The sequence below is a fragment of the Balearica regulorum genome, chromosome 1, assembly GCF_011004875.1.
Source record: "Balearica regulorum gibbericeps isolate bBalReg1 chromosome 1, bBalReg1.pri, whole genome shotgun sequence".
Taxonomy (NCBI): Eukaryota; Metazoa; Chordata; class Aves; order Gruiformes; family Gruidae; genus Balearica; species Balearica regulorum.
The window spans coordinates 119,316,978-119,330,085 of NC_046184.1; the positions used below are offsets into that span (position 1 = coordinate 119,316,978).

The 13,108-nt window shown below is 44.4% G+C and overlaps 1 protein-coding gene across 1 annotated transcript in view; it reads left to right on the top strand.

The window, feature by feature from the left end:
- Positions 1-7,484: 7,484 nt before the first annotated feature.
- The window catches only part of PCP4 (Purkinje cell protein 4), a 51,832-nt gene continuing 46,208 nt past the window's right edge, over positions 7,485-13,108 (top strand). The window contains exon 1 of the mRNA XM_075742926.1: positions 7,485-7,582. Coding sequence (XP_075599041.1) covers positions 7,574-7,582 — 9 coding nt within the window. The 5' untranslated portion in view covers positions 7,485-7,573. The remainder of the gene's footprint in view (positions 7,583-13,108) is intronic.

Below are 13,108 nucleotides of genomic sequence, written 5' to 3' on the forward strand. Positions count from 1 at the left end.
GCATAGATACACACATAAATACATATGTATATCTATATATGCAGCACCTAATGCTCTCATCTTGCACTGGAAAGAAATTCTTTATTTCTGTAAGATTCCATTGAGAATTTTGGGAGGAAAGAGTTTGATTTTTCCTTTGTTTGTTTAATCCAAAGGGCATAGAAAGAGATGCTGAGCACAGAGGATTTGCCCTTAACCGTAATTTCCCCAAAGTCACTGAAGTAAAGTAAGGGAAGGAACATACTTTAAACTTCCTTATCGCTGAAAGTTGTAATTGTTCTGGATCTTCTTAATCACATTAATTCCTTTGTCTGTACAGAGATTGAAAATTGTTAACTGATAATTATTATGTCTTTTTACCTTTTAATTAAAAAGTTAACTGCCATGGGTAAGTGCCAAGAAACATCTGAATGCTATACATTTTCACATCCTCTGGCTTCTGCAAAACAGAACCAATCAAAGAGTCAAAACCCACAACACTCTCTAGGCTTTGGAAGGTTTGGGGAACTGAACTTAAACTGAGAATGGCTTTCTTTACACCAAAGTTAAGGACACATCTGTGAATTACATTCTTCAAAATTCTTTGGCCAGACTGAAGAATTGACACTTATATTTGGGTGGGGTTTTGGCGGGTTTGTTTTTTGTTTTGGGTTGTTTGGGGTTTTTTTTAGGATAGAAGATGACTCACTGTACAGTAAGTCATGTCATGCAACTCTCCGGAGAAAAGACTAATTTTTTCCAAATTATATTTGATATTTCTGTGATACCGACAGCAACAAGATTTTGTTGGAACCATTGACTCATTCCTCTTGCATGGGAACAAAGGTTAGATTGTAACAGAGGCCCTAAGGCCCAGATCTTCAAAGGTATTTTGTTGCTTAACTACCCACGGGCATTAGCTTCTTAATTAAAACGTAAGACAGACATACTAATGGGAGTTAAGCCTGTGGAAACTGCCTTTTTCCTACCTTTTAATTTTTTTACTTGGGCAAATTAGCTGATATGTATGATATGACCAGTCATACATCATACAGTGTCTAGGGCTACGCTTGTTAAATCTATTACTATCAAGCAGCAAACCAAAGCCTATAATTACAGCGTGTTCTCTGTAATTAAGGTCATGTTCCAGATTCCCTTCTATTTTCCAGTATTCAAGGACACATGTCTTTCTGAAATGAAAGCTTTCTATTTGAAAACAACATCCTTGATTTCAGCTGCAAGACGGTGGGTTTTTTTGTAGTTTTGTTTTGTTTTTTTCCCCCCAGGAAGTTTGTGTGGAATTGTTCCTTCTCTTTAAAAATTCACTTACACAAACCAGCAAGGGGCATAGGTGTCATTTCAGTGTACTGACCTCAAGTGCTGGGAAACATCAGTTTTTGCAGTCACAGTCAAAATTCAAATATATTCTACCAGAGTGGCTTTGCTCTGATGGAATATGGAACACCTTTCAAGGCACAGACCTATTTTCATTTTGATCTTTTTTTGGGTGTGATTTGAATCAAATTTTGACTGAAAAATACAGCAGCCTAAGCTGCCATCTTCCTCTGCACTCTATTACTCCTGGAGCGATTCTGTAGCTAACCATACTTCTAATAAAACCACTTCACTTACCAGACACCTTCAATGGTGGGATCTAAAGCGAAGCAAGACCACGCAGTTTGCGCGTCAGTTACAAAGACTGAGCGTACAATTAGCTGTTTGGTTACATATATGCAACACGCGGTTCTCCAAGAATGCGTTGCTCACTCTTGCCGAGAAGAGCTGTCTTCAGTCCCTTCAGACAGGTGAAACTCCTTTGGAAGCCTGTGAGCTTTTCTGCTTCAGGATCCATCTCAGATGCTCTCCTCTCTGCTGAGTCTTTCAGGTAAGTGGGAGTAAAAGGCAGTAAAATTGCAGTCATATGCCAGCAGACGAGATTGAACACATACTGAGCGCAGACACGATGAATAAGAAGGTGGTGTTTTAATAGTCATTTTTCAGAATATAACAGCTCTTGAAAATAGATTAGCTTAGAACATTTTCTCTATTTAGAAGTGTCACTACTTAGCTGTGCGCTTAAGTAAAAGCTGAGCTTTGGGGTACCTTTAAGTTAAAGGATTGCCATAGGTTGGAAAGGCTGCCAGCAAAGGGGTACCTCAAAACTAAAACTTGATGCCATCAGACAGCATAAATGACAGAATATAAATAAAACAAATATTAAAGTTATCTTTATTCTAAGAGCCTTCTGAAAAATTTAAGTTGCTGATGAATTTCCAGAACTCAATATATGTCAAACCGAATTGGCTCATAAATTAAAATGTCAGAGCTCAGGCTGTACCCAAAATTAGGATGTACTTGTGCATCTGTGTTTGTTCAAGAGCTATTAAGTTCAGTAGGTCCACTGCCCTACTCCTCCTGAAGTAGGAGAGGCACATAACATTTCAGCCCACAGTTTATGTCTATATTGCTTTGGTTGGCTGTGCGAGTTTTCTCCAGTGTATCATATGCAAACCTGGGAGGCAGGGAACAAGATTTGTTCAGAGGGAGAGGGGGAGAGAGAACAGATGTATCTCTGCAGGTCAAGGGCTTTCATTGGGGACAGGGGGGTCCTGTGCTCACTCAGGAACCTGTCTGAGGGCAGCTTATGGATCTTATACTGCAACTGCATGCTGCAATATATGCAAGTTGTCCGCAAAGCAGAGAGTCATTGCATGGAGAGCACTGCCATCACCATCAGCATCATTGCTCTAGAAGAAGATACCATGCCTGGTGCTGTATTTGAAAAGAGTGGCACCTGGCTATGAACTCAAATTAACGCAGGGCCCCGAGAAGGGAGGGATTCCCACCCTCCTCCACTTCTCCACTAGCTAATCTGGGCAGGTCATTCCTCAAAATGCCAGTTCACATCAATCCTGTGCACAGGTACTGAGCTGGGTCCGCAGGGATGTCCTGCCGTGGGTGAATGCTGCAGTGGGTGAATGCTGTGGTGAGGGCTTGGGGCTGAGTGCCACGGGACCTTCGGGCACCCCCATACCCAGCTCAGTGTGCTCTCCAGTGTGCCTCTCTTGGAAGCTGTGAACTCCTCAAAACAGGTCAGAAAATAAAAACGTTATAAGCTCCCCTATGGAATCTAGTGCAAAGAGCCTTCTCTGCTAACATGCTTCTCTGTGCACAGTGGAGTACAGCCTGAATTATCACCAGGAGATTTCCTGCTTCAATTTGACAGATTTATTTTGATGGTCAAAAGTGAGACCAATAGGACTTCATCAGTGTTAATGGGAACTGAAAATATTTTTCTGTCAGCGGTCTGTATCACTTACCATGGGATTCTGAGCCCTTTGCTCAGAAATACTCCTTTAATAGTTTGTGCTAGCATTGTGCCTTGTACCCATAAGCTGACAGACCAATGGCACTCCTGTTAGAATATGAATACTCATGCAATGTACCCACAACTACTTTTCACTGGAAAATGTTGTCACATAATACAAAAGCTCCTTCAGGGGCTGAACTTCATTACATTTATTTTGGGTCCTTACTGACACTCCTGAAGCTACAGAACAAACTGCTACTCATGCAATGAACTCTTACCATGTTTATTGCCCACTTGGTCCACTCACAACAAGAGCTGGGACAATTAATGTAAATTGTAAAAAATGCCAGATGCTGACGGAGGTCCTGGGAATATCACTGTAATAAAAGAGGACCAAAGATGATATTTTAAATGGGGTCTTTCCCCTCTTTCGTTATTACTAGTAACCCAGAGAAGCCTCAAAAAAAAAAAAAAAAAAAAAAAAAAAAAAAAAAAGAAAAGGAAGCTCTGTTCAGACTTCAAATTAATAAAAAGTAAAGTCCCTGCAGTGTTGTGTTCCCCGGTTGTGAATGGCAGCTTTCATACTTAACATATACCTAAAAATCATACATCCATACATTTGGTAAGGTTTTTCTTCTCCAATCACCTCATGCTGTGAACTGTTTTTTAAAGGAACTATGCATATCCGCAAACACAGCACTGGCTCAGGTTAAAGATGAAAAACTAGTTGAATAATGTCAAAAACTGCAAATATGCCACTGTGTTTAACAGGGGACATGAAAGTCCTCCACCTGCTGCTGGATCAACACTGTGTGGGTTCAGGTAATGCTGTCCAGCCCTCTACTTCCCCGCAAGACTGGAATCCCAGATATCCTCACTGAAAATCAAGATTGTGAAAGTCCTAGTGGCTGGCTCAGACTAGTAATCACATCAGTGACTGTGAAGAACAGTGCTGGCTCTTACCTCGTCAGGAGACAGCAAGTTTCTCCAGAGCAAGGATAAATCACAATTAGGCATTTTATTTCTGCCCAGAAGTCAGGAGAGCAAGTTTCTGAACTGATACAATAACACGTTTATCAGTTTGAGCAAATGGATATGAATGGATTCAAAGGTAGGCAGGTCGGGTCTTGCCAACCTGGGAAATCAAGTGAAATAAAAGGCAGCGCTTTTCTTCTTCAGAGACAATTTACCTCCTTCTCCGGCTGAGGACTCCAGTGCCCATCTTCAGCTTGTGTCCTCAACCTCCTCAGCTTTCCTAGCACCCTGAAGGAAGCAGGAGGCAAACCACACATCTACCACCCTCCTGCTATCAACCCTTGCCTCAGGTGGTGTCACCCCCACATCCACAGACCTGTGCAGGCCCTGGTAAAAAGTGTCTCTACACCTTTTTTATAAGCCTCCTTTAAGTACTGGAAGGCTGCAATAAGGTGTCCCCTGAGTCTTCTCCAGGCTGAACAATCCCAACTCTCTCAGCCTGTCCTCATAGGAGAGGTGCTCCAGCCCTCTGATCAGCTTTGTGGTCATCCTCTGGACTCGCTCCAACAGCTCCATGTCTCTCCTGTACTGGGGCCCCCAGAGCTGGATGCAGTATTCCAGGTGGGGTCTCATGAGAACGGAGTAGAGGGACAGAATCACCTCCCTTGACTTCCTGGTCACACTTTTGATGCAGCCCAGGATACGGTTGGCTTTCTGGGCCGTGAGCGCACATTACTGGATCATATTGAGCTTTTCATCCAGCAACACCCGCAAGTCCTTCTCCTCAGGGCTGCTCTCAATCCATTCACTACCCAGTCTGTCCTGGTACTGGGGTTGCCCCGACCTAGGGGCAAGACCTTGCATTTGTCCTTGTTGAACATGAGGTTCACACGGACCCACTACTCAAGCCTGTCAAGGTCCCTCTGGATGGCATCCCTTCCCACCGCTCAGCTTGGTGTCATCTTCAACCGTGCTGAGGGTGCCCTCAATTCCACTGTCTATGTCACTGATGAAGAAATAAATAGTGTTGGTTCCCATACGGAGCCTCAGGGGACATCACTAATTATTGGTTTCCACTCAGACACTGAGCTATTGATTGTAACTCATTGGACGTGGCCATTCAGGCAATTCCTTATCCATCTAACATTCCATCCATCCAACTCATATTTCTACAAGTTAGCAGCAAGAATGTTGTGGGGGACTATACCAAAGGCCTTAAAGGAGTCCAAGTAGATGGTATCTGTAGCTTTTCCCTTGTCCACTGATGCAGCCACTCCATCATAGAAGGTCACCAGGTTATTCAGGCACGATTTCCCCTTGGTGAAGCCATATTGGCTCTCATTACCTCTATGTCTTCTATATGTTTTTATGTCTTCTAGGAGGATTTGCTCCATGATCTTACTGGGCATGGAGGTAAGGCTCATTGGCCAGTAGTTCCCAGTGTCCTCCTTTTTACTCTTTTTTAAAAATGGGTGTGATGTTTCCCTTTTTCCAGTCACCAGGGACTTCACCTGACTGCCATGACTTTTCAAATCTGATGGAGACTGGCTTGGCAGCTACATCAGCCAATTACCTCAGGACTCGGATGCATCTTGTTGGGTCCCATGGATTTATGTAAGTTCAGGTTCTTTAAGTGGTCTCAAATCTGATCTTCACTTTCAATGGGAAGCACTTCATTCCCCCAGTCCCTGCCTTGAGGTTTGGGGGCTTGACAGATGTGGGAAGAGAGATTACCATTGAAAACTGAAGCAAAGACGTGCTGAGTACCTCAGCCTTCTCCATGTTGGTTGTCATCAGCTTTCCCATTTTATTTACCAGGAGGGTAAATTTTCTTTTATCTTCCTTTTCTGGCCAAAGTACCTGTAAAAGCCCTTCTTATTCTTCTTCTTCACATCCCTTGCCAAATTGAACTCCAGCTGTGCCTTAGCTTTTCTGATCCCACCCCTACATACCTGGGCAGTGTCCCTATATTCTTCCCAAGATACGTGTCCCTGGTTCCACCGCCTGTGGAGCCTCCTCATGCTTGGGTGGAGGAACCCAGTCCACTTCTGCTGGGGAAGAGCACTGGGAAGAGCGCAAGGCCAGGCAGGGGCCAGGCAGGCATTCAGGCAGGAGCAGAGGGAAAGCCATGGCAGTGGTGACTGCAACGGGATGGCTCCATGCGCCCCTCTGTCACTGATGGGTGGCACATGAAGGTGAAGCTGCAATGCCTGTCCCTCTGCAACTCAAAGGGGAAAGGCGGTTTCCAGAAAGGTCTCTCAAAATATATGTCACTGCCTCTATTAAGATTGGCCCTGTACATACATTTTGATGAAGACAAGAGGCTTCTGCAAGGTAGTCTCTGGAAGTGGAAAGGTTTGGCAAACTTCTCGGGCTTTCCAAAATAATGCGTTAACTTTTTTATTGATTTGAGAAAAAATTGAGGAACGTAAATGCATTCTGAGAGCAAACTGAATCTATATTCACAGATACATGAGAGAGCATCTGAATGTGTATTGCCAAATACAGTAATTGTGCTCCATCAAAAGCTGGATGCTGGAGTATAACAGCACACCTTCCAAAGTTTTGTTTTGATTATTCGTTCAGAAAAAAATGTCAAAAGGACTCTTTTCCATATATCTGCAAAAGCAGCTAGATGAGGAAATGCTGTATATTTTAACAAAAATGGCAGTGGGACTCACATTATGGCTCGAGCTTCGCAGCAGTAAAGAACAAAGCCAGGCGGTAAAGAGCGCCGTGAAACTTTGGCTGTTTATCCCAGGCTGTACGCATTAATTCTCATTCCAGGCTACCTCCAGCGCGTAGTATTTGAAGGGCCGCTCCCACCCTGAACTGGGTGACCGAGTCCATCCCCAGCTCCCAACCCGCAGCAGTTTCCTGCCCCGGTGAACGGTCCCCTTCCCCTGCAGCGGTGCTCCGGGACCACCCCAGAGGGGAGCGCCGCTTGTGCCGGCCGTTTGGGGACAGCGGCAGTCCCGGTGCTTGTAACCGCTCTTTTCTGAGAACGAGAGCGCACCGGGGCTCCTGCCTCAGGACCTCCGCCCTGCCCGCTCCACCGAGAAGGAGGCGGCGGGTTCCCGGGACCACCGGGCTCCGGGTACCGGCTGCCGCGAGTCAGCCGGCCGCCGCCGCCAGGGGGCGCCGCGCCCTCTCGGATGAGGGCGCGAGGGGCTCGGCGCGGGCGCGGCTCTGATTGGCTGGCGCCGGCCGGGCTGGGCGCGGGGCGCCGCTTCTTAACGGGCGGCGCGAGGGGACGGGAGCGTTGTGTCGGGCGGGCTGCTGTGGGCCGCGCTGCTGTGCCGCGGCGACATGAGCGAGGTGAGCGGCCCTTGGGGCGGCGGGGTCCCGGGCAGCGCCGGCGGGGGCGGGGGGGGTGGTCGTGGTCGGGGGGAGAACCGCTGCAGCCCCTCGGAAAGCGGTCCGGGAGGCTGGAGCGTGGGCAGCACTCGACGTTGAACTTAACCGTGGCTTTCTGAAGGGCATCTGGGGAGGACCGGGTGCTTCCCGGGCTGGGAACCCGGCGAGGCTCTGCTGTGTTTCTCCGGCAGAGCTGGTGGACCTGAGAGGTGTCTCTTTACTGGTTGTGGAGTCTGAAACGTAGAGCTGCTGTTAAACCCTGGTTTCTGATGCACAGCTCTCCACAGGTGTGTGTGCTTCAAAGCGTCAAATGAGGCAATGCTTCACCCTTTGAAGGACTATGTGCACCACTGGAGAAGCACTTATTAAAAAACCCCTAATAATTTAAAGATGTACTTAATGCTTTCCTCTGCAGGTTTAGTAAGTTGTGTGAAAGTTATCTGCTGGAGCTCATGGAAAAAAATGCCCTGTTTGTAGTTGGATGCTGATGTAAACTTTATAAATAGTGTCCTGGGAAGGATTACAATTAAGGAAAAAATGTAAATAGTGTCAAACATTGAAGGATCACTTGTACCCTTGTAAATAAATAAGCTGAAAATTTTTGCTTTTTTTTCAGTGGAAAAGTTCTGTGTGGTGAAATAGTATTTTTGTTATTTAAGCGTTGTCAGGCAGGATGACTACTTGACAGTGTAGCCAGACAAATGCTGGGCAGGTTCAGCTGGCAGATCCCACATTCTCTAGTGTAACTCTTTCTTCAGGAATCAGTAGAGCTACCTGTATGTACACCTTACCTAGCACTGTTTCCTGGTATAAAAGACCTGCTGCTTCATTAACAAATGGGTATTCCTTTCTTACCAGCAAAAGTAAAATTAAGAGCAACACCAAATAAGTTTTGACTAGCTGTTGTGCAGGTATTATTCTGCTGTATCTTGACATGAGGTGTAAACCTGAGATGGTAATGCAGTAGCATGGCCTCTGGTTTGGGGATTTATGAGAAGGAAGCTTACTTCTTGGCTTGCAGGTCAGGCTAAATGGGGAAAGCAGAGGAAATCCTCATCGTGCTTTTCTGCTGCTTGCAGAGATCAGGCAGTCCAGGTGTAATGCGTCAGGCTCTGACTTCTCGGCTGCTGCCTGTATTTATATCAACTGGATAGAGTTCAGGCAGTGTGGGGTTTTTTGCAGTCACTGTCCCTTTGCTACCCAGGCTAGCTGAAGCATGAGAGGCAACAATGGTATTCTACTACTTAAAGGTAGTGTTCAGGGAGAAATCTTCCAGTGAGGAGTAACAATTGAGTGTTACTGCTGTACTTACTGTAACTGTGCAAGGCACTTTGTTACAGCCCTGTGCTGGGTTGTATGTGCTCAGTAATAACCTCTTCATGGTTTGAATTAGATTGCTTGCCTTTAAGATTTTAAAAGTCCTGATGAACACAAAGATCATCCCTAATACCAGCATAGGGGTTCTCTATTCATAATACATTTCCTTGTGCCTTCACAGAATATTGTTCCTAGCAAACCCTCAGAGCTGGAAATAATGTCTCTTTCTCTGGCTCAGCACTAAGCCCTGTATGTATGACACTTAGCGTTGCACTCAGTGTCTTCTGCGCTACTGTCATTCAACTGACAATATTGAGGAGTTTATCACTCACAGCTCCAATGAAGAAAAGCTTCCTTACTGTTACTTCCCTGTCAACTATTACTAAAAAGATGATTCTTTAACAAAAAAAAACAGATGAAAGCAACTGGACCACCCCAAACCATCTCACTGCAAAAGACTGTTTAAAAAATGAGGCAAAAAAGATTAGCAGAAAGCAAGCTCCTTAGGCAGGTGTTTGTTGTATTTGAATGGGGTTCTTGGTGGATTTCACTTGTAAGGCTGTAACTGAAAAAAAAATATTTATTTTCTTTGTTTTCATCTACTAGAAAATCTGAGGACAGGGTGATTGAAAAGAGGCTCATGTAGAGCCACTAACAGATTATCCAAAATAGAATGGTGTTGGGAGGGTGGGAAGGTTTTCTGCTTTATGGTAACAATTGTCAGGATTTGAGTGGAGCTTGAAATGTGGCTGCAGAAATCTCTGAAGTGAGATTTCATACTCCTCAAGTTATTTGTTGAGACTTTGCATGGATTCTTATTTTACTGCTTCAAGCAAAATTGACTTATTCCTGTTTATGGGCAGTGATTACCAATCTCCTGTGGACAAAGCTGAACAGGAAGCAGCCATTCATCTGACTACTCTTCTATTTTCTAGCAGCTAACTATTTTTTTTTCAGGAAGGATAAAGAACTTTTTGCAGAAAAACCTCACACTTCTTCCTCTGCAATATTTGTTTGAAAATGTGTTTAAGATGCTCTGCTGGGCAAAAGTCTGGTTCTGTAGCTAGCTAGAGAGCTTGAGGTATAACAGTTTACCCAGTAGCATTGCAAAATATGGTTAGTGCTTCCTGCTGCTTGGTTTTGGTGGTAGGTAGATCATTTAGCTACATATCTCAGGAATGTCACTATATACTGAAATGTGCTCTTAGGTGTTGAAGTAGCTGTGAAAAACCTGTCCTGAAGTAACTGAGGAGCCTTTTTCTCTAGGTCTATAGGTGTTTTCCTTTATTCTTAATGAGCCTAGAGAAAAGAGCCATGCTAAAAAATATTGCTACTGTCAGTGAGCATCCATGAGATGCAGTCCTTGTTCAGTGAAGGTCTCTAGTCACATAAGATGAACTGTGGGAAGTAATCTTGGGTAATGGGTTCAGAGACTAATACCAAATGGCTATTGACAGCCAGTAGTTTCACCAGTGAGTCGCTAGACTCACAATTGGCATAAATTTGATTCACTGCAGGGAATCATGTCTTATCAGTAGTTTAACTATCTGGCATGTTGCAGATGATGTCTGGTCATGGTGACTGTATTCCTCTGGCACAAAGGTTCACAAGAAGTATTTCATCACACAAACTTTTAGATATTCACTGCCACTCTTGCCTCATGTGTTGAGTAATTTTGGCTTCACCAGGAATCAGGTCTGGACTTGGGAAGGAGTACACTTAGGCAATGTGGTGCTACAGCCCTGGATGCTGTTCTGGTGGTTCTGGGATGAAGCACACATGTAAGGAGTCAGAGCTTGAAACAGCACTGGCAGAGATTGCCTTGTTGGATGCATTTATTCCCTTTTGCTATTAGGAATCAGAGTGGTATTGCTGGTGTAGGGAAGGAGTTCAGCTTTAATACATGTTATTTAGTTGTCTGACTTTGGGAGAGCCATTCAGGAAATCTGTCTAATCAGCCTACATGCATCTGTGATTTAAGGGAAGAACTTGCATTGGAAGAACCTTACACGATGGGAATGAAGTGCTGTACTGATTGCTGAGGTGCACCACCTAAGGCAGGGTTTGAGCCAGCAGCTTTGTGTATTTGAAGAGCAGCTTAGCTACCAGACAGTAGTAAGAATATTCTAGCTCTCCCTTTGAAATGGGCATGAAGCAACCAGGCACATGAAATTGATAAAACAAGAGAGCTGTTAGGGCTTTGACTCCATAGATTGCTTAGGTTTCTTAGTTGAGGAGGCAAGAGCTGGGTACTTGATCTTTGCATAAATGTAGGGTTGGTCAGGCTTTGAATATGAAGAACACCAGGTCTTGTTTCTTTTAAGCTACAGCAAGCTCTTTCCCTTTGCCTTATGTTGCTTCTGGGCTCTTGAATCCTGTAGCAACTGCTATGTTGTGTTCACCTTCAAAAGGATCATGAAGAGTGCTTGTGTGACCTGTAATAGGGATGTGTAGGGCATTCATGGGGGATGAGCTGCCGTGTGGGGCACGCTCATTCAGACAGCTCTCTTCTGCAGCCTGGAGTACTGAATCTGTTTTGGAGCTCAGATCACCTTCAGTAGTAGGTAACCAGGTAGCCAACTTGGAAAAGATGGAGGCTTCACTGGAAAGTTGACATGGCCTAACACTGGGGTCAGATATTTTTCTGAAAATTGACCTTCACCAGTCCTTAAGGTGTGTGCATAAGACTAATTGCCAAGGCAGTCTCTGTGGCTGTTTTCAACACCAGTAATACCTCATGGACTGCTGGTTTGGACATTCCCCTAAGCTGGCAGAGTAACAGAGGGTGTCATCTTCCCTCCAGGCTGAGGGAGAACCTGAAACATGTCCCTGTCACTCTGGACAAGTGTGGTCACCAGAAGGCTGTAGAAGGAGGGACATGTCTGAATGTGAAACATCAGGTGTAAATGGAAGCTTCAGTCTAAAACTGTAGCTGCTTCAGGTAGTTAAGTGGGAAAACTGGGGTTCTGTCATGGATTGCTGTTCCAAATTCAGTTGAAATAGTTCCACTGAAATGGTATTTAGGGTCTTGGAACTGAATGTATCAAAACACTGACAAGAGGATTGTACACCAATAATCCTGATGGCACTAAATCAAAGAGCTGGTGTTTGTAGGGGTAAAACATGCCATGTTTGTTTAGAGGAGCTTGTATTCCTATGTGTGCAGTCCTGGGGGATGTCAGAGCCAGCCAGTGGTCTTAGGGAGGCCCTCCTGGATGTATTTCAGATACTGCCATGACCCCCAACTGTTAACTACTGGCCTCTCTGAGGCTATAACCACAATAGGTACAAAACTGTATAGATCTAAAGTGTAGCAAGAAGATGGCAGGGTGGAAGAGGAAATTCTGCAGCTGTTACAGGATGGGGGTGGGACAGATAAGGCACATGAACATCAGTTTTTAATTTAACTCACATCTATTTATTAGCTGAGTGGTAAATTGCAGCTCAAAAGAGGAGGGAGAACAATAAGTTTTAGATCTGTCACTTTGCCTGCTCCTTCCATCAGTGTGGTTTCAGCGGGATCAAGCATCTTCTAAAATAGCACTTAAGTAATGTTGGAGATTGATCTTAATTTGGTGAAACTGGCAGACATACTGCTCAGAAAGAAGCACAGTGATTTTCTTGCAATGTATAGAATGCCAACAGATTAATAAGGGACAGTTAGCTTAATTGTATGCTTCAGATGTCATGTTTCCCTGTAATAGAGTAACTTAAAGCAAAAACTCCTGTATTTGTAAACCAGGAAAACTCCCACCTTCATTCTGCAGTACTTGATAATAGAATATCATTTCAGGTTGCAAAGGCATATCAGTTTCTAGTCCAATATCCCTTGCATTGGCAAGTTTAGAGTCATCTTCCAACAGTTTCTACATTAACTAGATCATGCTAATGATGAAACATGGTGTATATAGCAGTTAACTTGAACAGGAACAGTGGTGGCCTTTTCATCAAAGGTTGCTAGGTGTTTGTTTATTGATTTTATTAAAATATTTGATTTCTAGGCAGCTATTTGCTATTGTCTGGCTTTTTTTAGGGATGACTTGGAAAATGTCTCAGTGTTTACGCATTTTACTTCTCTGTAATTTTGCTACAGAAGAACTTGTAATAGTGGCTAGGCCTAGACACTGGGTATGTAAATTAAAGACACCCACTTCTTGGCTGAAGAGGATT